The 24884-nt window shown below is 49.3% G+C and overlaps 1 protein-coding gene across 1 annotated transcript; it reads right to left on the bottom strand.

Moving 5' to 3' along the window:
• Positions 1 to 473: 473 nt before the first annotated feature.
• POMGNT2 (protein O-linked mannose N-acetylglucosaminyltransferase 2 (beta 1,4-)) lies at positions 474 to 19715 on the bottom strand. Its single transcript, XM_081246478.1, has 2 exons — positions 19350 to 19715; positions 474 to 2756 (listed from the first exon to the last, which is right to left on the bottom strand). The coding sequence occupies exon 2, from the start codon at positions 2649 to 2651 to the stop codon at positions 909 to 911; it is 1743 nt and encodes a 580-aa protein (XP_081102604.1). The 5' UTR covers positions 2652 to 2756; positions 19350 to 19715; the 3' UTR covers positions 474 to 908.
• Positions 19716 to 24884: the final 5169 nt, after the last annotated feature.

Genomic DNA, 24884 nt, shown 5'->3' with positions numbered 1-24884 from the left:
CCATCTCCTTACCCTTGAGCAATCACTCGGGGAAGAGGGTAATAGAATGGCCCCTGGACTGGTGTGAGGACTCCTCCTGTGGAAGAAGTCACTTGATGCAGCCGTGCTGGCTTTCTGAGCGTCTTGTGTTACGTCCTTCTAAGTGAATCCGACGCCGGGTGTGTGTACTATAGTCTTATGTGTCTGAATGTCTAGTGAAGCCTAAGCAGACTCTGGCAGACACCGATCTTCCTCCCCACAGCCCTCTCCCACCTACTTCCAGGCTTTCATCCCATTCAGATGGAAATGGGATACTCATTCCTCATCAGGATGAAATCCAGCCAGCCTGCCTTGCTTCCCAGGCCTCGATGCCTTCCCCTTTGCCACATCTCCTTGGCTGACAATCCGGATGAAAGGGTGTCTAGGTATTGACTACGAGCCCCCCTTCTCACCGTCCAATAAAAGACTTGACCGAGATGTTTATAATCATTTAATCAATGTTCCAAACACACACTTCATGGGGCTACAGGTGAATTTCATGATGACGGAAGCTGATGTACCACCCACCCAAAGGACCACAATTACTAGCAGTTACCAGAAACCCGACACCAACCAGAAAGATACCGTAGCAAACAGCATGATCACTTAGCCAAAGAGGTTCTCTGGGATTCTTACTCTCCTCTTCCTCCCCCCTCAAGGACCTTCTCCAGGGTATGGATGCTCAGGATGAGAGAAACGGGTGGGGAGGTCCCATCACACCCGTGCAAAGAGGCGCGCTGAGAACCCCATACCTCCAATGCAACAAGGTGACCCGAGGCACAGGCTTGCTCAATAAATAAATAATTCCCAGAAGCCACCCCTGGGAGCTGGCGGGCCCAGGGACACCAAGCCTGAGCAGCCACCCTCCCGAGGCCTGGCCGGACCACTCGCTACGTGTTGCACACCAGCACGTCTGCAAAGGGTCCCTGGAGGGTCTTGTTGAAGATGCAGCGGACCCACACCAGGTAGGTTGTGAAGGGCTTGATGTTCTCGGTGAAGGTGTGGTTCTGCAGGGCCAGGATATAAGGCACGTAGGTGTTCTCCCCCTGCTCCTGGAGCCACACCTCGTACTTCACCTCCCTCACCTTCAGGTACTTGAGGTTCCACGGGATCTGCCAGGAGACGGTGAGGCGGGCCTCAGAGGCGCCCTGCACCGACGCCTGGCACCGCGCCTCCCGCACCTTGCCGGGGTACAAACTGACCGTCCACTTCTGCTTCCTCGGCCCCGGCCGGCCCTTCACCACGCGCCGTATGGTTTGGATGAGCGACGGGATGTCCACCTTGGTGTCCTGGTAGATTCGGAAGAGCCACTCCGGGTTCCGGCAACAGAGGTGCCGCGGGACCTCCCGGCTTTGCAGGATCCGGGCCTGCTCGGCCCGGTCTAGGTGGGTGATACCCCCCTGGTCCCAGGGCCGCTCTGGGTGCGTGACTGTGTTCTCTGGCAACGTGTTCCGCCAGGCTACGTACTGGAGGTCCATGCCGGGCAGCGTGGCCAGTGTCTTATAGGGGGTGTAGTGGTCAGGGTTGATGGCGTAGGGAAAGAGCTCCACCACGGCTGCCCCGCGGGGCAGGAAGAGGGCAGTGACCAGCTGGGCCCCGTGCATGCTGACTAGCATGGAGGCGTTGCTGACCAGCCGCACCACGTCTGCAAAGGCGTAGTCCTCCAGGGACACCGTCACGGTCTTCATCTGAAACTCCTGGGCCAGTGCCAACAGCAGCTCGGCCTCATTCAGGATGAGTCTATTCTGGGTGCGGGTGAAGACCAGGAGGTACTCCTCGCCCAGGGGGCTGCCTGCGTGGCTCACGTTCAGCTGCTCCGTCAGGAACCTGGCAAACTGCCGGATCTCGTTGCCCGAGACGAGGATGTTGGCCTTCGGGCCCTGGGGCTGGACGAAGCCATACTGGTACCAGGTGGTGATCTTGGAGAGGCCCACGAAGGCATGGGAGAAGCACAGCAGCCGGCCCAGGGCCTTCAGCTGCGCCCGCAGGAGGGGCTGCTTGGGGCTGAGCAGCTTGTAGAGGTCAAAGTGGGCGCCCTCGCCCCAGCCCTCCATGAAGAAGAGCCGGGCCTCGCGGGCCAGGCCGGGGAACTGCCGCAGGGTGTAGAAGAGGGGCAGCAGGTCATCGTGGAAGACGTGCATGAGGTTGTCAGGGTTGAAGCGGTTGGCGATGAGGGCCACGTCAGGCACGAACACAGGCTTGGGCATGAAGCGCAGGGCGGCGGCCGGCAGCTCCACGAAGTTGAAGTACTGGGTGTTGTGGTCCTCCACGGTGGACAGGTCGAGCAGGGCCGGCTGGAAGCGCCGGGAGCCCAGGCTGGGCAGCATCACGGAGGCGTTGCCGTGGAAGAAGATGAACTCCTCGGCCTCGCTGGAGTAGCAGAGCCACTTGAAGCGGCAGAGGCGGTCGGTGTGCGTGCGGCCGGTGCACACCATGTGCGTGCCACCCTCCGTCAGGATCTGCAGGGCCTTTGCATAGTCGATCCGCATCGCGGGGGCGGGCTCCGGGTCTCGGCTGCCGAGGGCCAGCTCCTCCTCCAGGGAGGCCGCATGCTCGCGCAGCCTCACGTGCTTCCACAGCACGGCTGCCAGCACCGACACCAGGAGGGCGTTGAGCACCGCCGAGAGGTGCATCCTAGCGCCGCAGCGAGGCCCTAGTGAGACGACGGCCCCTGGGAAGCACCTCGGGCCTGGCGGGCTTTACCCATCCCTGCAGGCACCCGGAGGACCAGCAGAGGCCTGCGGGAGGAGAGAAGGAAAAGGAAAAGGTGTCTGCACGGTGTGTCTGGAGTCAGCCCGAACGCCTGCTCTGCGCCAGGCATTGCGCTGGGCTCTGCTACGGCACTGGATCCTTGCGTCGCTCTGCACATTTGAAGATACGGTAGGCTAGACCGTTGTTCAAAAATATTCACTCCCCTCCCTCCCCTGCTGCTTCCATGGGGCAATATACATCCCTGCACCTGGACTTTGGGCTTGGCCACATAACTTGCTTTGGCCAATGAGATGTTAGCAGACAGAACACATCAGAGGCTTGAAAAGTGCTTGTGTGACTACCTTTGCCCTCTTTATACTTAGGATGTTGCCATGAGAAGAATGTGTTCAGCCTAACTTCCTGGTCCCAGGAGAAGAGATCTGTGTGTGGAGCACAGCTGCTCCAGCCATGCTCAGTCTGGCTCAGCTGGCCCCCAGATTTGTAATTGAGTCCAGCCAAGATCATCAGAACCACCGGTCAAACCCAGCCAAGACCAGGCAACACAGAGACATGTGAGCTGAATAAGTGCTTCTTATTGTAGGTCACTGAAATTCTGGGGCTGTTTGTTATGAAGCACTGCTGCGGCAAAAGATAACCAGCAAAGGTATCTGTGACAAGAGGCCTCAGGGAAAGTCCCCATTAAGGGCCCGACATTCCTGGTACTGCAAGGTAAGGACTTCACCTCACCATGGGCACATACGGGACAGAAGGCCTGTGAGCCCATTTCCCAGGCTGTACACCAGGACCCCGCGTGCCCCTTCTCAGGACACGTGGCACACATGCATGGGGGAGACAGGGAACATCTGCTCTTGCTTAAAGCTCCTGTTTGGAAATCACGCCTGCTGGTTTTTAGATCTCCATGAAAAGATGGGTAGAAACTTGTCCCCTCAGTGTTCCACAGTGTGTCTGAATATCACCACTGACAATGGTTTTGTATATTGAGGCAAAACCTCCAAAGGGTTAAACTTCCTGTCCCACATACACACACCTACAGGGAGCCCTGGCTGAGCTGTGGGCATTTGCTCCCATTTTTTCCGTACCACCAGGAAGGGTATCATACCTGCTCTGAGGCCCAGGACTGCTCAAACGATCGAAGAATCTCACCCTCAGCCCTCACAGGAACAGCATGGGTAACACCTGACACCAGCCATGGGGTGAGAGCATAGGGCAGGGGCAGCTGCCTTCTCAGCTGGCTTTTGACTGAGCCTTCAGTCAGCCCTGTTCATGTCTAGGGCAGGGTCTCTATAAGCCCAGAAACCCTGTAGCTGAGAAATCTGTTTAGGCATCAGTCAGCGTTTCTCAGTCTTTTCAAACCCATGCACCCACTAATAATACAGAGAAACTCTTTCATGCCTCAAACTGACCTGTAAAGTCCAGCATCCCCTTCCCCCAAGAATCTCTCACACACAAGACTCTCTTCTGCCATATCTGCTCCCCAAGACAACAGGATTTCATCAACTTCTACTTTCTGAAGTTCGTATTTTATATCTATATCTGTAATATGTAAAATAATATTGCTGCATATTCTTTTCCAAATATATGTGTCCCCATCTGAAATTCTCCACCCAGCCTCACCAGCTAAGAACTACTTTGCTATAAGGTTGAACCACGTTAAATTGCTGATGGTTGACAATTTCTGACCAGTGTCCTACGGTCCTGCCACGGGAACCAACTATCCTTACCACCTCTGTGGTACAGACAGTACCAAGGCGGCTCAAGAGAGAAAACCTGGTGTACCCAAATAGGGGAGAAGAGACAGATCTCCCTTACAGAATTCCAGTTAATAAATGTAGAAGCAATGATGGAAAAAGAAAATCACCATTTGGCAAACATCACAGCAATAACTGTTTCAGGCAAGATCCACTGATGGATGCTAAAATTAGTGGGTGAAAGTATGATGAGAAACAGGAAATTTGCATAGTCTCCAAGTATCTCCCTATGAGATACATATTAATGACAAAGGTAAAAATAGAAATTTTACAGCAGAGAAGCTTGGCAGACATCCCCTGAACCAAATAATCAACATTACCATCACCAATAATAATATACTGACATCGTGTACCCCTTGATATGATGTGCTGAGAAGGGTACCTCATTGCTGGAGCCTTCTTGCCCAAACTACATAACCGTGATCTATATTTCTAAATGGGGAAAACTTGGTTCTAGTTCCAGTTCTAACTCTGAATATGGTCTATACATTAGTTAAGAAAGAAAACATTAAACCCAAATTGAAGGATATTCTACAAAATACCTGACCAGGACTCTTCAAGAGTTAAAGTCATAAAAGCCAAGGGAAGACTGAGGAGGTCCCAGATTGGACGAGAGTAAGGAGACAAGACAACGAAATGCAATGTGGACTCCTGGGCCAGAAAAAGGACATTAGTAGGACAATGGCAGAATCTGAATAAGGTTCATGGTACAGTATCAAGCCTGTGTTAATTTCCTGGTTTTGATACTTATACTGTGGTCGTGTAAGATGTTAACATTAGGGGAAGCTGAGTGAAGCGTTTTTTGTAACTTTGATGTAAGTCTCAAATTATTTCAAAATAAAAAGTTATTAAAAAAATTAGATAACTTAAGAAACAAGAGGACATAAGTATTTATAGGTAAAATAACACATATGTGGTTTGTTCTGAAATACTCCAGCAACAAAGGCATGGAGAGAGATGGAATAAGACAGTAGGATATTGGTAGTTGAAGATGATGATGGGGTCTTTTTTTGATCCCTTTTGAGTTTGTTTGACATTTTGCATATGAAAAAGTTAAAAAGGAAACAAAGGATCAAATAGATCACTATTACAAAATGACAGAATACTGGATAGTGGATGAGTAATAAATTAATGCTCAGAAAAAATAATAAAATAAAATAAAGCTTTCCCTGGAGAGATGGGAGGCACATGGGTGCGGCATGAGCTGATGCATGTTTTGCTCTGACCGTAGACAAGAACGGCTTCCCACAGCAGCTAAAGCTAAAACACACACCCGGGGAACATCAGAAAGCAAGACCCCCAGGAAATGAGGAAAGACCCACCTCCAACCTGAGCAGGCATCTGGGCCCCCAGGTACTCACTGCCTCTCTAGTGAGCATTCTGCTACCTGCCCCTCGCCCAGGTGTCCTTGTGGTGAAAGGCAGGCTTGGCAGCAGGTGGGGAGGTGGAGCAGGGGCCACAGGCAGGCAGGAGGGCCGGGGGGATGTGTGTGCAGCAGCCAATCCCAGTTAAGTCACTGAGCTTGGGGGCCTTGGGGCAAAGCTTATGGGAACCAGGGAACACCTCGCACAGGGCCAAAAGGCAACTAGGCAGAGACCAGCCTTAGGGCCTGAGGAATGGGAAGGACGGCTTCTAATCAGATGGTAAGTCCTCCACCCACCCCCAGGCCCTGCCGGAATGGTGCTGACAGAAGGCAGGACAAATACAGACTCGCCCACGTGGACCTCCCATGGACGCTTCAGGCTTTCCAGTTACCCTTCCAAGAGGGAAAATGGGAGAAAAGGTTTGCTGGGGATGGACAGAAGATTTCCCTAGAAATAAAGCATGGTGGTTAAAGCATGGGGCCCTGAGGTCAGATTGCCTGGGTTTCTAACTTTACCACTTGCGGGCCAAGCGGGCTGCGCCAACATCTGATGGCAACGGTCACGTAAATCCCCCATCCTCCCCACCTGAGACGGCCCAGAGGCGTGTTCTACACTGGCTCCCAGAACTCCTAACAGATTAAGTGGATTACACAGTCGCCCGCAGTGGGAACTGGCCTTCTCCCCCACCCTGTCTCATTTCCCCACTACCCTGTTCATGTGTATTGCGATCAAGTGCAAATAATCTACTTGCACTTGAATCCTTGTCTCAGAATCTGCTTCTGGGGGAATGTTAATTAACACAGATATTACTGTATTTTGCCCCCGTGGAGACAGATGGAAAGCTGCCCTTGTACTCTCCCCTGCTGTGAAATAGCCAAAGTGTGGTAGTGAGAAAGCCAACAAGAACTCAGGCAGTCACTGCTTATTATAAAGTCCTTCCAGCCTGTTCCCCACGGTCCCCCCTCTGTGTCTGTCCACCACCCCCCCACCCCCAATTGCACCGTAGTAGCCTGCAGATGCCAGAAGAACAGAAGGATCAGGCAAAATCCTCAGAAGTGTTTTCAAAAGATAACAGATGGAGACAAAGAGTACATTAATCAGACCCCTGGCTCTAAAGAAGCCAAGATTCTCCTAAGTCCTGTCTGCTGGCCGAGGAGATACAACTTCTCTGGACCAGGTACCAGGCTGCTGGAAGAGGAGGGCAGTGTCCCTGCTACCTTCCCCAGTGGAGTCTCCTTACGGAGGCAGATTAAGAGCAACACTGGCCATGGGCAAGGAGGCAAATAAAAGGGGCCAACTCAATGGCCTTGGAGACACCTTCCCTGCTTGTGGTGCCGAGGGCTGACTACAGAACTGTGTTCTTTGGAAATAAACTTGTTACATGGAAAAGACAGCCCCTCTTGGACTTCTAAGGTGCTGCATCAATAGCTTGGATGGTGTTGTCTTCAGCACACCTACTCCCTGGCCTGGGGGTCCCAGGAGGGGAGGAGCCTGTCACTTATTATGAGCAGACCACTCATGTCTCAAGTTACCTGTCAAGCCACTCTGTCCCAAAGCCTGGTCTGGATCAGCGGACCCTCTCCCAGGAGAGGTAAGCGGCAGGGAGACCAGGGGAGGACGGCCATGCTAAGACAGAACAAGGCCTCAAGGCTTACGAAGGGCACGTGCCCAGAGCACCTGTCTTCCAGCAAGGAGGCAAGCTCTGAACAGACCTCCAACCCCTCCTGAGGCCTGGTTCTGTGGCGCACAGTGGAAAGCTGTGCCCTTGAGTCGTCCATGACATAGGTCCTGAGATTCCCTCCTTCAGTCTCTTGACAACAGGCTCGGTTAGAGGTGGACAGGCAGGGCACTGACCTTACGTAACTCCCACTATGGCACAGCCAGCAGCCAAGCAGGATGGACGCCAGCCACGGCGCTCCTCCCCCCCAGGGGGCAGCACTGGCAGGGTGCGGGGCGGGGCAGCCTGAACTTCCTGTTGACTCACCCAAAGGAAGATATGTCCATATCTCTATCCATTTCTATCTATATCTATTCATGAACCTGAGTCCAAAGACTTAGGAGAACATGGGGAAAACGGGAGTGAGGTTCTGCATCAGCCTAAGTTAGAGTAGAGTAAGAGCAAGAGATACAAACATTAAAAAAGAAAAAAAAGACACCCCCGTCCTCAAGGTTCTTCCTGTGGCAGAGGAGACAAGAGGCTGCTGTGAACACCTGACATGGCGCAGCTGTCACAGAGGCAGGGAACACGTTCTCGGGAGCGCTAATGGAGGAAGCATCTTCACTGCTGGGGGTGAGGCCAGGCCCCCACTGCTAGACGCACTCCTCCTGCCCCACGGATGTCAGAGAGGCCCTCAGTACAGGCGACAAGCTTTCCTTGTCCAGTGAGACCAGCCTAACCCCCCTCCTGATCACTTCCTGGGTCATCCTGATGAGACACTCATTTGGCCTTTGCTTAAAAATCTGTTTCCCACTGGTCTCACCCAGAAGGCTCCCTAGAGGAAGAGCATCATCAGGTGGATGAGAGAAGAGTCTGCTTAGGAAGCTGGGAACCCTGGCAGCTTTCCCACACCACGGAAGTGCATTCAGTCTGGGCGAGCGCAGGGGTGAGGACACACACAAGACGGCAGAGGAGATTTCAAGCCTCCTTCCTAACGGTGGTGGTCAAGAATTCTTCCCAGGCTCTTGTTCACGCTCACCTTCCTTCAGACTACATGTGAGCTGGCTTTATGATCTTGGCATGTCTGTCCCTCCACCACCCTAAGTCTCAATGGCCTCATCTGTACAATGGGAAGAATAACCTCCTCGGGGTGTTGTAAGAATAAGTGAGCTAAAGCATGTAGAGTATCTAAACAGGCCTCAAAGCACATCAGCTGTCATAATTATATTTCCATTAGGGCTCCTAAAATTAACAGTGAACGAAAATAGGTACCAAACTGTATAGCCTTAGACCAATTCCCAAAAGGGCTGAAGCCCCGACTGCTTTGGGGAGCACCCTCATAATCTCCCAGCTTTGCTCCGTCTTCCTAATGACTTGTTTCCTTTCTCTGTGAAGATGGCCCCATAAATTTAGAAGACGCTTCTGCCTGGTCTGAGCAGCCAGTTTTCAGTACAAAATTAACATGCAGAACCCCTGCCACCCTCAACATTTTATGCTGGCAGGGTACTTAGAAATTATTTATGCATTTCCTCATTTAATCGGAAAACCAACATCTAAGCGGCTAGCAAAGCACCTGTAACATTTTCCCCATCGCACAGATCAGGACACAGAGGTGAGGAGAAGCTAAGTAATGTGTCCCAAGGCCCTTGGCTTGCATGGGACGGCGTCGGTATTTGAACACAGAGCGTGTAAGCACTGTCTACGCTAACAGCCCAGGCACCCCTGGGACCTCATCTTCTCTGCATTCGGGGCATGGAGGTCCTGGGGACTAAAATGTCACCACGTTTGTCATTCTCTGCTTCCTCTACCTCGGGCTCCACATTTAGGACCCAATGGATATGGGGCACAGAGAGCTTACTGGCTCAGCCAGGACAAAGAATGACAGAGCAAGAAGGTTTTTCAAGGGTGTATATATATATATATATATATATATATATATATTTTTTTTTTTTTTTTGCAGTACGCGGGCCTCTCTCTGTTGTGGCCTCTCCCGTTGCAGAGCACAGGCTCCGGATGTGCAGGCTCAGCAGCCATGGCTCACGGGCCCAGCCGCTCCGCGGCGTGTGGGATCTTCCCGGACTGGGCCATGTACCCGTGTCCCCTGCATCGGCAGGCGGACTCTCAACCACTGCGCCACCAGGGAAGCCCTCAATGGTATCTTTTCAGTGTTATTTTCATCAGAAATGTACTCTACTTAAGTTTGGTAGATATAAGATGTTTATCTAGCTATTGTTTCTTTAATTTTGCTGACAAGTCAATAAATAGAAGAATGGGTTCAAGCTAAAAAAAAAACAAGAATATTTTTCAAAAGAAAGGGGAAAAAAGAAATAAGGCATTAAAAACGTGCTTAAAACAGCCCTCTAGAAACCGACGCAGATAGAGGTCACTGCGAATTCACCCTCCAAACACTGCTTTACTCAGCTCCTAGACCAGACACCTACTACCAGAACCCCACAGACGGCAAATCCCCCTTTCCAGGACCCCCTGTATTCCAGGAAGCACCGGAGGAAGGTGCTGTGATGCTGCCACACCTGCAGGCACAGGAAGAGCCGGGCAGTAGGAGGAGCCACCACTGTGGAGGCTCCCATCCCAGGCTGCTCATCCAGCACTGGGTGCAGGCTCCCCTCCTGGGGCGCCCTGCCCGGCTCCAGACACAGGCACAGAAAAGCCATTCACAAGGGCCCTGGCATCTGAGAAGGAGAAAAGCCCCAGGAATTCTAGGCCTAGAGTGGGGGGTACAGACTCACATGCTTACTAAGGCCAAGAGCCAATGGGGAAAGTGAAGCCAGGAGCGAGCAGTGTGACCCGGAGACCAAATGCCAAGGTTAAAGTTCAGGCTGATGAGGGCCTGGCAGGAAAGTGACCCGGTGGTACCTACTAGTATTAGTCTGCTCCGGCTGCCATAACCAAGTACTACAGACTGGGTGACTTAAGCAAGAGAAATTTATTTTCTCACAGTAGTGGAGGCTAGAAGTCCCACATCAAAGTGTCGATAGGTTTGGTTTCTCCTGAGGCCTCTCTCCATGGCTTGCAGACGGCCACCTTCTCACCGTGTGCTCACATGACCTCTTTGTGTGTGCTGGAGGGAAAGAGATCTCTAGTCTCTCTGCTTCTTGTTATTAGGACACCAGTCCTATTGGATTAGGGCCCCACCCTTATGACCTCACTTAACTTTAATTACCTTCTTAAAGGTCCTTTCTCTAAATATAGTCACATTGGGTCTTAGGACTTCCACCATGAATTCGCTAGGGACACAGTTCAGTCTGTAACACTACCCTTCTGGTTTTTCCAGAGAAACCAGAAATCCATTTAAAATGTGAAATGTCCTATCTGTCATTTCTGGCAACTATTCAACTTGAGTGAAGATGACAGGTAGGCCCAAGGGCTGGGGCTGCTGGCCTTATTGTTGCTGGTACAATGGGACCAAGGATGTAAGCTCTGGTCTAAAGTGAAGCCCCCTCCTGCTGGCCTCGCCAGCTGCAGTGGGTTCCCAACTACCAGGACCAGCCGCTGTTCACCGGCCACTTCCCCAGGAGCAGGGCTGTGGGGATGGGGGGAGCTGGGACTGCCAGCACCTGCCAGACCCAGGCTCAGAAGACCAGCAGTGCCCACGGCAAGATGTGGGGTGGCAATAGTGCCTGCAGAAGGTTTTATATTAATAGTATAACAATCTTACTTTTAAGGGTTGTTCATACTCCCGACTGAAAATCATAGAATTCTTATTTTGTCATTTATTGAAAAAAAATGCTTTTATCCCAAATGCAGCCTGAATTACTAGTGCTGAATTATGGAAGCTTTCTGTCCTGCACTGATGTGTCTCACACGTTGTGAGTTAGGAAAAGCAAACAAGTTCTAATAACTCAAACACCCTCAGAATGATCTCTCCCCCTGTGCCCTCCCCCTCCTATTTATTGTTACCAGAAGCAGTGTGTAGAACTGGCACTCCTAACATCATGCTTCTATGGGCTCCAAAGTTAGATCTCCATCCAATGCTATTGACAAACCTGAAGAAACACTGACAAGACATCAGGTTTTCTACCAAAAGCATTTACCCTTTGGCAAAATGTTGGCAGCTTCTGAGTACTCCTTGTAAAACCTAACATTTAATTGACCAGGCATATTTAACATTCAGTTCAGAGTTCACATGCTTAGACTAAAAAGTTAATTTAACATGGATAATAACTCCTTGCTTTAGTATAACAGGCAAAGCAAGGCAAAGCTGCAGACATTAATCCTGGGTCAAGCTAAAGATAGTGACTCTGCTTCCTTATCAATTAAAGAGGATGGAACTCCTTGGGCGTGGGGGCCAGAGGAGCAAGAGTTCCAGTCCGTGTGACTCTGGTACGATACGCAGTGGCCGGCTTCGCTGAGGACAGCCAGGGCTCACGGCGCTCAGCACAGGCAGGACAGCTGAACAGACGGAGGTGAGCCCAGCCTACCACCGACGCGGAAACCCTCACTTGCACAGCCTGCTGTGTCACCGCCTGGCTTTTGCTTGGCACCCATGGGTCACTTGCAAGTTAGAGCGGCCTGTGTTGGCCCTTTCTGGCAAAACAGAAAAGCAATACTACACACCAATGTGGTCACAAACAGGGATGCAACAGAGAACAGAATCGTGTGAATCTCTGCTGTGATGCTCCCCCAGGTGACACAGAACACGCCTGCATCAGGTTTTCTACTGAAACTGCAAATGCAAATAAAAACAATTCTTACAGGAAATGCACAGTCCCCAATGTGTACACAGATCCATTTGGGCCCTCAGGTCCAATGTAAGAAGACTGAATTCGTCAAGGGGGTCAGAAGGCCACTCACTACAAGAGGCACAAAACATTCACAAAGAACGAAGAAGTGTGCCCGACAGGAAATGGCACTGGTGGGGCCTGAGGCTACTCAGGGTGAGGGAGTTCTGAGAAAGGTTTTGGAGGTGTTTTGGTGGTCTGGGGGCTAAGACGAGTATCCCTGTTAGGTGTCCACACATCCCTGCTGACAGTGACTGCTACAAACCTCCAGCCACAGCAGACATCACTATGCCCAATTCTCACATTTGCCCACCAAGAAAGTCATGAGGCCACCAAGGCAGAGGCTCCTCTCCCATCCCAGGGCAGTGATGGCCAGGCCCGAAGTCATGCACAGCTGAAAGGGCACTCTCTTTATAAGACAGTGGGGCGCTCAGGCTGCAGGGCAAGTGTGGCCAGTGCCCGGAGAAGGCAGGGCGTGAAGCTGCCAGGAGACCTGTGTTTCACCAGTGGAGCCCCTTGGGCTCAGGTGACCACTGGTGAAACCCTCTGCGGGGGGAAGCCATGCGGTGTCCAGGTCACAGCAGTCCCTGCCAAAAACCCAGGGAGTCTGGAGCCCAGCATTAGTGAGTGGAGGGAGGTGACAGGCCTCGGCTTGGGTTTTCCTTTGGCCTCATCACCAAGGTGTCACCCTCAACTCCTCCCTTTCATCACCACCATCACCACCACCAACTCCACCACCTCCTTCATCATCATATCAGAGCCAACATCCACTGGCCAGTCACTAGGTGCCAGGTTCTCCAATTTACATGATGATCATCATGTTATAGATGGTAGAACCAAAGAGCAAAGAGGTTAGAAACCTGCCCAAGGTCACCCAGGAAGCAGCACTGAGACTCTAACGCAGTCAGGGTGGCTACAGGGTCTGTCATCTCTGTTATCTGTTTTCCTTTTATCTGGAAAGAATCCCAGACTTAAAGTTGTAGGTATAATACAAAGAGCTCTCCTACATCCTCACCCAGATCCAACAACTGCTAATTTGACACATTAGTTTTACCATTCTCTCTTTCTCTTTTTCTGAACTGTTTAAAAATAAGCCGGAGGGACTTCCCTGGTAGCGCAGTGGTTGAGAATCCGCCTGCCAATGCAGGGGACACGGGTTCGAGCCCTGGTCCGAGAAGATCCCACATGCCGCGGAGCAACTAAGCCCGTGCGCCACAACTACTGAGCCTGTGCTCTAGAGCCCGTGAGCCACAACTACTGAAGCCCACGTGCCTAGAGCCCGTGCTCCCAGCAAGAGGAGCCACCACAATGAGAAGCCTGCGCACCGCAACGAAGAGTAACCCCCGCTCGCCACAACTAGAGAAAAACCCGTGCGCAGCAACAAAGACCCAACGCAGCCAAAAAATTTTAAAAATGACCTGAAGATGTCTTGCCCCTTTAACCCCTAACACTTCAGCATCTATTTCCTAAGAATGAGAACATTCTCTCATATGACGCAAAATCAGGAAATTAATATTGATATGATACTGTTATGAATCCGTGGTCTCTATTCTGTGGTGCAGAATCCAAACCAGGATGAAGTCTGGCAGCCAGGTGGCATGTCTCTCTAGTCTCCCCTATTTTGGGCAGCTTCTGAGTCTTTCCTTCCCTTTTATGACCTTGACAATTTTTAATAGAGTCAGATATTTTCTAGTATGTCCCTCAGTTTGGGCTTGTCTGGTGTTTCCTCATGATTAGACTGAGGATATGACCTCTGTCAGGAATCAGAGTCTACGTGCTTAATTGTTAATATGAGACTATTCCATGTGAGTCCTTCTGGGAAACGTCCAGTGGGGCAGCCAGGATCAGGAAGGATCCAGAAACCCCGTCCTGTGTAGGATGCTCAAAGGAGTAGGGCCCCTTCCTTGTGGAAGAGAAGCCCCTGGACCCTGGGCATTCTTCAAGCACCTGAGGGGCTGTGCAGCAAGGGTGAGGCTGCTCCAGAGTGGGGGCCGCACCCCTCTCTAACAGAGTGGACACATGTGCATGACGGTGACATGTGCAACCCAGGCCCCAGGCTGAAGGGCGGACTTCAGGTACCTGTAATTCCCAGCAGCTGGCTGCCACTCTGCACCTAGCACGTTGGTGTGGGCCACTCCGGGGCACTAAAGTAAGGCCTGCAGGGGCAGTCACAGGGAGGGGACTCCAGCGTGGGAGGCAGGAAGAGGCTTCTCTAAGGGTTAGAGGTGTTCTAACATTGAGGGATCGGCTACTTTGTAAGGCAGTGAGCCTCTCCCTTGCTGGGCAGTGGTCCAGTAAACCAAGGTCAACCTGTGAGGTTGGCGGGGGCTGGACATGGGGTCCCCCAAAGCAGTATCAGCATCACATGGGATACGAGAAATGCAGAATCTGGGGCCCCCTCCAGACCTGCTAAACCAGAATCTCTGAAGGGTGATTCAGGAACCTGTGTTTTTTTTTAAAAAAGCTTCCAGGTGATTCTAGTGTGCACTCAATTTTAAGAAGGACCCCTCTGAGATTTTTCTAACACTCCACAATTCTGCAATTCCCTGCTTCTAAATACCCAGCAGGGCATTTCTGTCCAACCCAGGGTAAACAACCAAGAACAACCCTCCCCTTCAATAAAGGCTAGTAAATCCTGTTCCCAGCTTCTGCTAAGACAATGCATAAGCCTATGTTTTGGGGCACACGAAGAAGGCTGCCATACTCTAAGTCCCTTTTGAGAAAAGGTTCCCCAATTGACACCTTCCCACACAAGCTGCATCACTTATAATGCTGAAGTGGCAAAAAACCAGCCCAGGTCTCTAGGCCACAGCTAAATGGATGCGAGTGGAGCCTGGGTCTAAAGCAGCCACTGGTGGGAGACCCTGAAGAGGTCAGATCCAGTGGTGGTGCTTGTATCAGATGTGCACACCCACAGGCCCGCAGACAGAAGGTAGGTCTCCTGAGAAGTGAACTCCTGAGCAGAGCAAGGCCGGACTGCTTCTCTGGCTCCTCACAGCAGCCACTGTACATCCCTCTGGGAAGCCCTGGGACCCAGTATAATGGTGGTAACCCCTGAAGCTCCCCAGGATGTGCCATGATTCCTGTCACAAACCCCCCACTACTGAAGGACCCTGTGATGTGTCTCGTCACTGGGTGTGTCTAAAACAACCGGACCCAAGGGTCTGTACTGGGGACAACAGTAATAGTGACAGCACAGCAGACCAGGTCCCCAACCCCTCCCTGAAGCCTGGCCCAGGGCTGAGTACCCACTGCCCAGCCAGGAAGGGGCCCTCTGTTAAGCTTTTAAAAGTGGAGAAAGGAAACAACTCTTAGCATTAAGACTGTACTGATGGTCATCATCACTGGCAGAGTGAAAGGTGTGATTCCCTGATACACCCTGGGCCCTGAGTATGTACCCAGGGGAGCCAGACAACATGGAAGGATCGATAGCTCTTCTGAACACGTCCGGAAAAGAGGATGCTGGCCTCTGGGCAGGGGGTGGATGTTAATGCTACCACCATCTTACTTTACCAAGCACCTACTATGTGCCATGCACTGTTCTAAGCCCTTTCTCTGACCCTTTTCACTTAAGCCTCACAAAAGCCCTCCAATGCAGGTACTCGTATTATCTCCATTTTCTTTTAATATGAAAAACTAAAGCTTCGTGGGGTTAAGTACTTTCCTCTAGGTCCTGCAGCTCAAGCAGGAGCACCAGCATTCAAACCTGTGTCTGACTCCAGGGTCCACAGTGCTTCAGACTCAGAGGTACAATTGGTGATGGAGAAGCAGGGTAGACCTCAGAGCAATGAGCTTTTATCACTCAAGGGCAGAGCAGGTGTGGATGCTCTGGAAATGCAGACCCACAGGTCCTCAACTGTAACTTAGCAACCAAGGCTTCTCTTGTGTAACTACTCCCCACCCGGCCAGGCAGAGAGATTCCCGGCGGTGGCAGGTGGCTCAGGGAGCTGTGGCCATTCTCTCACCCCAAGGAAGGTCTGGAGAGCACAGTAGGGTGATAATTATCCCACCTGCCCCGGTGCTGTGCTGACAGGGTTAATCCACCAATTTAGAATTACCACCACCGCTTTTTATAGCTAAAAGAGCCCTTAGAAATTATTTGCTCCAACTCTTTATTTTATAAAAGGTCTTGAGAGGCAGTGGGAACTCTCACAGGCAGCTGAGATGAAAAGAGGAGGGTGCTGGCTGTCCTCACACCCACAGCTCGCAGGCGGACCCCCTCCCCGAAGCAGACATCGGGCTCAGAAGAAGTACATGGCTCCAGGACTCTTCCCAGCCCCTAGACAAGATCATTTCTTCTCAAAACCAGGCTTCTGGGTCTCACCCAGATTACACCCTTTCCCAGCCCTGTGGTCCAGTGATGAGAGTCTCTGGGGGCCACAGGGCTCATTTTGGCTGCCTCTTCCTAAGGCTTCACCCTCCAGCCTCGGCTAACCTTAGACCTGGAGAGGAAGCACACTCAGCCAGGCTGCAGGATCCTGCCTCTTCTCCAAGCGGTCCAAGACCCCCTGCTGTAACACTGGAGGCTGCCCCAGGTCACAGGTGGACTTTGAGAACCGTGAAGACCCCAGGCAGCAGAGGAAGGGAATTAAATGGCATCAGTTCTGCAGCTGAGATTCCAGGATATGAGCTCTGGTCCTGACACTTAGCAGCTGCGTAACTGTAGACCGATTCTTCTTTTTACTTTTTTGACACATAAAAAGGTGTACATGATTAATGTATATGACACGATAAGTGTGGAGATAAGTATATACCCATGAAACCATCACCATAATTTATGCCATAACCTATCCATCACCTCAGAAAGTTTCCTCTGCCCTCTTATTTATTATTTTTTTGTGATAAGAACACTTAACATAAGCTCTACCCTCACAGCAAAATTTGAAGTATATAATACAGTATTGTTAACATAGGCTCTATGCTGTACAGTAGATCTCTAGGGCTTGGTCATCTTGTCTATCTGAAACTTTACACTCTTTGACTAATACCTTCCCATTCCCCTCCCCCCAATTTGTGGCAACCACCATTCCACACTCTGCTTCCATGAGTCTGACTATTTTAAATTTATCCTTTAAGTGATATCATGTAGTATTTGCCCTGTGTCTGCCTGGGCCAATTCTTAACCCCTGCAAACCTCCATTTCCTGGTCTGAAAAAAGACACAATTATACCTACTTCACGGGGTGGTCTTGTGAATTCAAAGAGACAACTCAGGCAAAGCACAGTGCCTGACAATTATTTTTATAGAATTATTATTAATCATAATAATGCTATAACTCCCATTCACTGGCCCTTACTCTAGGCCAGGAAAAATGCTAAGTGCTTGACATGAATTATCTCATTTGTTCCCTCTTACAAATCTAAAACAGGTGTTACCAATTTCATTCCACGTTTGAGGAAGTATGCTCAGAATCGTTAAGTGAATTGTCCCATGATGCACAGCTATTAAGTGGTGAGGCTGGGATCTGAACCCAAGTTTGACTTCAAAGCCTACGATGACATTTGTGGTCTCTGCCTTTCGTGCTCATGATCTTACCCAATTAAAAAACCTATCAGGTGATAAGCAGGTCCTGGGGGAGAGTATCCACTGACAACCGAGAGTAACGAGGACCCTTGGGGATTGGCGCATTTGGTAATTTAATTTTCTGGTTAGCTCAATATTCACTAGAAGCCTGTGTTTATTGCTAAATATTTTCTAAAGCAAGGCTCAGAGGCAAGAACTTGCCAACCAGAAAGTCAGTCTGAAAGACACTCTGACACCTGCCACATCAAGACCACCAGAATGCTCACATGCCACAGTGTGGGGGGCCACACTCACCGTCACCAGCACCCCATCCTCCCCTTTGCTGAGGATCTCCACTCTGCTGCTCCTCGCCACCAACCCCACCCCACCCAGGGGCCCAAGACTCAGGAACTGATGTGCTGTCCATCCCCAGGGAAGAGGGGACCTGTGCTCTTTCCTGGCTCTGCCACCCAGTGGGACTCATTTCTCATATTTGTACTGTAAAAGGATGAGCTGAAGATCTCCAAGATCCATGAGAGTCAGAGGGAGCAGCTAGTTCCAGTGAGACGGACCTGGGTTCCAATCTCACCTCTAACATCTTCTGTTGTTAGCAACCCTAAGTGCTGACATTTGCTGCACATTCACTGTACACCAGACACTGGGCTTCGGATTTGTGCAGCATGATTTCATTTAATCCTCACAGTAACCCTGTGATGAAGGTACTTTTATCTCCATAAAAGAAACAGAGGCTCAGAGAGGATAAGTGACTTGCTCAGGGGCACACAGTTAGTAAATGAGGGCCAGGATTTGAAGGCCCAGCACATGTAACAGTAAACATTTGGTGAATGAACCCTGTTCTGTCTGTGCTCTTAGCCACCAAGTCCTATCAAGTTCACCCCATAACCGATTCCATTCCCTTCTCCCTTCCCCCCAAAGTAGGTTCTGAGGCTTGGTTGTCATAAAGTAAGCCAACCCTAGCCGCCCACCACCAGGTGCAGGACTCTGGCCTGAAGACCCTAGACCTTAGCAGAGGATTCCCATCAGTGACCGCGAGACGGGTTCCTACACACATGATAGGGCCGGGAGTCCATCGGGTCCCTCCTTCAGAGGCTACCCCAGCACTGTCAAGCAGGCCGTGGCAGGCTCTCATCACTAGACACACAGTAGGCACCTTATGGAGCCCCAAGGAGCCCAGGGATCCGTTGTGGTTTGCCCAGGTACTGCCTCCAAAGGGAACTCAGGAGGCCCCGGCCCCCTCGGTGCACCTTGCCTGGCTCCCCGCCACCCGCGCCTCATGCGCACCATCTCTCCAGCAAAAGGGCGTGGGCACCCGCTGCCAGTGCCAGTCCTGAGCTAAGGGCTTCAGCTGACACGCCAGGGCCCGCAGCACCTGGAACCCGAGGGTCCACCTCCCCTCACCCTCGCCTACCTCCCGCACCTCCTTCAGCCCCATCACACGTCACTCCTCCGATCTGCAAATTCCCCTCGGCTCCTCTCCACCCCAGCGCTCCGGTCGTTCCCACCCGAGGAACGTCAGGGGGCCGCTCCCTCAACTCCAAACCCAGCCGGGTGGCGGAACCCTCGTCCGCCGCGAGGGCGCGCATCTCACCTGCACCCCGCAGCCGGGCTCCGCGAGGCTGAAGCTTCCAGGCCGGCCCTCCGAGGAGCTGGCTTTGGCCGAACCCGCCCCCGCCGCCCGCTCTGAGCCGTGGAGGTCCAGGCAGGGGGTGCAGGCTCCGCCGCGCCGTCTGGTCAGCCGCCGCGGGGCTCGCAGGTGGCCTCCGTGCGCCTGCCCAGCTGGCGAGTCCGCGCGTCACCTGTGCACGTGCGCAGGCTCTTGAGTTCAGCCTCCTGAGCCCGAGGCCAGACCCACCTCCTTGGCTCGCGGAATTCTGGGAATTGCAGTTTGCGTCCGGTGACAGACCGCTCCTTCAATCCGCAGAATCCTGGGAGTTGTAGTTTGCTCGTCGAGAGGCGGTTTTGCTTGATGTAAAGTTTATACAATTATGGGAGGCCTGATAATAAACTTAAATGCAAGTTAAACTAACAAGCAGATGTCACTTATCAAATCAAAGTAATTAATACTTTCACATGCTTTTAAAAAATATATAATACTACGGGGGACTTATGTGCAAAAGCACCATTCCTCTGCTCCAATCCCCCAGCCCCACTCTATCCCACCAGGACCGACCTGCTCCTTAAGGCAACATTCCCAAGTCTTATGGCTGCTGTTCATTTTGGCATTTACTGCCGACTGTCGGTATATATATATATATATATCGACATATATATTGATATATATATCTCCTTACTTCTTCATTTATGAATTTTAGACCTCTTGACTTTTTGCTAGTATAGATGAAAATTTTATTCATTTAGATGTGTACCAACTATGACTACCTGCACCTCCACTGATCTATGAGATAACACTTCTGTCTCTCGAATTGGGAAAACCCTGTATTTCATTTATAATTATTTTAAATGATAAGGCCCAAGTGGTGAGGCAGTAAAAGTTCGTAAATTTATGCAGGGCAATTTGACAATATGGTCAAAAGCCTTTAAAAACATACAGACCTCTAACCAAGAAATTCTAATAAGTGTGGATGAGTGCAAAGGCTGAACAGTGTTGTTTATAATGATAATAAGTTATAAGGCTGGAGTGACTATATTAATTTCAAAGTAGAATCAAGAGCAAGGAAAATCATCAGGGATAAGAAGGGATATTATGTAATGACAAAAGGGTCAATTCACCAACAAGACATAATAATCCTAAATGTGAATGTACCTGACAATAGAGCCTCAAAATAAATGAATCAAATATTGATGGAACTAAAAGTAGAAATAGACAAACCTGTAATTACAGTTGGAGATTTCAACATCCTCTCTCAACAACTGATAGAACAACTAAGCAAATAGTCAGCAAGGATACAGAAAAGCTCAACAACACCAAAAACCAACAGGATCTAATTGACATTACATAACACTCCATTAAACAACAAAAGAATACACATTTTTTCAAACACCCACTGTATATATATTAAAATAAACTCTATCCTGGACCATAAATATAAAAATTAGAAAAAGACATTAATAGACATTTTACTGAATGTATATATATATAGATATAGATATATATGGCAAATAAATACATGAAAAATGAAAAGATGCTCAACATCACTAGCCCTTAGGGAAATGCAAATTAATACCATGATGAGAACAGCTAAATTAAAAAATAATGTCAATATCAAATGCTGGTGAGTATGCAGAGAACTCTATCTCTCATACATGGCTGGTGGAAATAGTTTGGTAGTTTCTTAAAAAAAATAAACATGCACTTACCATATGACTCACCAATCACACTCCTGGGCATTTATCCCGGAGAAATGAAAACTCACACAAAAACTTATACCAGTTGTTCACAGCTGCCTTATTTGTAATACCCCAAAACTGGAAACAAACAAAATGTTCCTCAACAGATGAATGGTTAAACAAACCATAGCGGATCCATACCATAGAATACTATTCAGTACTACAAAGGAATGGACAATTGATACAGGCAACAACTTGGATAGATATCAAAGGCATTATGTTGAGTGAAAAGATGTCAATCGCAAAAGGTTACATATATATGATTCCATTTATATGACATTCTTGAAATGACAAAACTGTAGAGATGGAGAACAGATTAGTGGTTGTCAGGAGTTAGGGTGGGGTAGAGGGGGAAGTGGTGAGTGTGACTATATAAGGGTAGCAGGAGGGAGATCTTTCAGGTACTTGATTGTGGTGGTGGTTACACAAATCTACACATGTGATAAAATGACACAGAACCAAACACAACTTTATACCAACGTCAAACACCTGGTTTGGATACTGTACTATAATTATGTAAAATGTAACCATTGGGGGAAACTGGATAAAAGGTTCCATGGAACCTCTCTCTACTATCTTTGCAACTTCTTATGAATCTATAATTATTTCAAAATTAAAAGTTTTTAAAAAGAAACAAAAAAACAAACAAACCATGGACATTTCTTAGGTCCTTAGCCATACAGGATTGATTAAATAACATCATGGACCATCTGAGAAATCCTTAAAAGAATGTTGCAAAATAATATTCACTTAACACTTGGAAGTTATTTCATATTATATCATATTTAATTTTGAAAAAGCACCAAAACATTCAAAGTGACCCCTTTTTAAAAAGAGTATATTTGTGCAAAAGAGTCCAGAAGGATGTCAGCACATGCCCTGTGTAGTGAGATTATAGGTGATTTTTATTTTCATCTTGTTCATTACCTATATATATTTCTCCCCCACCCCCGCAATGAACATGTATTTTAAATTTAGGATTTAAATTTAAGTCGTATTTCATTTTAAAAAAAGCTCCTAGGTTGAGTTCACCGTTCTCTACAACAGCGGTCCCCAACCTTTTTGGCACCAGGGACCGGTTTCGCGGAAGACACTTTTTCCACGGAGGGGGCGGGGGGCGGAGGTGGGGATGCTTTGCTCCCTTGCCCGCTGCTCACATCCTGCTGTGTGGCCCAGGTCTTGACAGGCCGAGGACCCGTCCTGGTCCGAGGCCCAGGGCTTGGGGAACCCTGCTCTACAAGAAAGTCAGCAGTGGTCAGCCGATGGAAAGAGACACAAAGCAGCCCAAGAAAGCAGCCCATTACTAAAGGTGGGAAGGGATTGAGTTCTGGACAAAGCAGAGTCTTCTGGTTAAGATCGCAAAGGACATAGCCTGTGGGTCCTCTAGGACCCAGTTTGCAGACAAGGATGATGTTTCATTTTATGAGCCAATCATGTTTTAAAAACTATTCTGGTTATGGAGCATTAGGTAGTGCTTTACTTGCTGGTAGGAAGCTTTGACAGACTGGGAAAAAACAAGTACTTTCCTTTGTAGTAAATACCCAAGGTGGGCTGAGTAGCTGTCTTTTTGAAGCCTTAACCAATACTTTCAATAAATCAAGTATTTATGCAGCACCAAGCTGGGTTTGGCATTCCTCATGACTGAGTCCTCTCCCTTCCTCTGGGGTCATATTCCCTTTCTATTTCTATATGTGGATGACTCCCAAATCCACACCTCTAGTCCTGAGTTCCAGATCCACACTTCTGATCAAGTTGCTTGGGGCATATTTCTACCTGGCTTACCTGACAGCATCTTAAAGTCTATGTGATGAACATGATGATGATGGTAATGATTTTAAATAGATCTGCAAATTATTTTACTCTCCTTCTTTCAAAAGGTGAAGTTGAATTATTTTTCCCTTGAATAACTTAGTGATTCACTTAGTGGCATAATATAATGACTCACTGCTAATAAATAAAATATGTCAGAAGCGATACGATGTGATTTCTGAAACTAGGTCTTAAAAAAGACATAGCATCTACACCTCTGTTTCTGTCTCTGTCTCTCTGGTAGCCTTTGGAACATAGCTGCCATGTCATGAGGAAGTTCAGGCCACATGGAAAGGACATGGGCACATTTGTTTGCTAGGGCTGCCACAGACTGGGTGGCTTAAACAAAAGACATTTATTTTCTCACATTCCTGGAGGATGGAAGTCCAACACCAAGGTGATGGCAGGTTTGGTTTCTCTCCTGAGGCCTCTCTCCTTGGCTTGCCGATGGCCCCCCTCTCTCTGTGTTCTCCCATGGCCTTTACTCTGTGCACAAGCGTCCTTGGTGTCTCTTCCTCTCCTTATTAGGACACAAGTCCATCAGATTGGATTAGGGCCCACTCTAAATGGCCTCTTTTGAGCTTAATTACCTCTTCAAGTCTCTATCTCTAAATACAGTCACATTCTGAGGTACTGGAGGTTAGGACTACAACATATGAATTTTGGGGGGGACACAATTCATTCCATAACAATGGGTGTACCAGGCAACGACCCCAGGTAGGCCTTCAGCTGACAACCAGTAGCAATTGTCATACATGTGAGTGAATGAACCCTAAGGTGATTCCACCCTCCAGCCTTCAAGCTACCTCAGCTGATACCCCAGACATCACAGAACAGAGATAAGCTGTTCCTGCTGTCTTGTTTAAATTTTTTTTTTTTTTTTTTTGCATTACGCGGGCCTCTCACTGTTGTGGTCTCTCCCATTGTGGAGCACAGGCTCCGGACGCACAGGCTCAGCGGCCATGGCTCACGGGCCCAGCCGCTCTGCGGCATGTGGGACCTTCCCGGACCGGGGCACGAACCCATGTCCCCTGCATCGGCAGGAGGACTCTCAACCACTGCGCCACCAGGGAAGCCCTTGTTTAAATTTTTGACCCACGGAAATTACAATAAGTAATATATGATTTTGGTGATTTTCAAGCCGCTATGTTTTGGAGTATGGTTATGAAACATTAGATAAATAATATCCTTGTATTACACTTGTCTAACACTGCATAACAAATCCCAAAATGTACTGGCTTAAAGCAACAATAATCGTTTATTATATCTCACAGTTTCTTCGGGGCCAGAATCTGGAAATGACTTGGCTCACTGGTTCTGGTTCAGGGTCTCTCATAAAGTTGCAATCACATGTTGGCTGAGACTGCAGTCAACTGAAAGCTGACAGAGACGGGAGGATCTGCTCCCAAGGGGGCTGGTTCATGTGGCTGGAAAGCTTGCTCTTCTCCATGTGGACCTGTCTATAGGGCCTCTTGAGTGTCCCCGTGGCCAGGCAGTTTGCTTCCCCAGAGCAAGTGATTTAAGAGACCAAGGCAGAAGCTGACAAGAGACCAAGGCAGAAGAATACCTTTTGTGACCTAGCCTCAGAGGCCTCATACCATGTCCCGTCTGTGTATTCTATTGGTCACATAGGTTGACACTGATTCATGTGGAAAGGGACTATGCAAGGGTATGAATACCAAGCGACAAGGATCTTTGAAGACCCTCTTGGAGGCTGGCTACCATAATGATAATCAGAGATATCATCTGTTCAGCACTTATTATGTGCTTGGCTTTAGATGCAAATGATCTCATTTAATCCTCACAACAACCTCATGCAGTAGATTATATACTTTTTTACATATTTATTGGATTATAATTGCTTTACAATGTTGTGTTAGTCACCTATATGCATACATATATCCCCATATCCCCTCCCTCTTGTGTCTCCCTCCCACCCTCCCCATCCCACCCCTCTAGGTCGTCA

Source organism: Mesoplodon bidens, assembly GCF_964165515.1.
Source record: "Mesoplodon bidens genome assembly, chromosome: 10".
Lineage (NCBI taxonomy): Eukaryota > Metazoa > Chordata > Mammalia > Artiodactyla > Ziphiidae > Mesoplodon > Mesoplodon bidens.
This window is presented reverse-complemented; position numbering and strand designations above follow the sequence as displayed.

Excerpts from the sequence above, each read along its gene's own strand:
- POMGNT2 (XM_081246478.1), bottom strand. The coding sequence starts at position 2,651 with ATGCACCTCTCGGCGGTGCTCAACGCCCTCCTGGTGTCGGTGCTGGCA.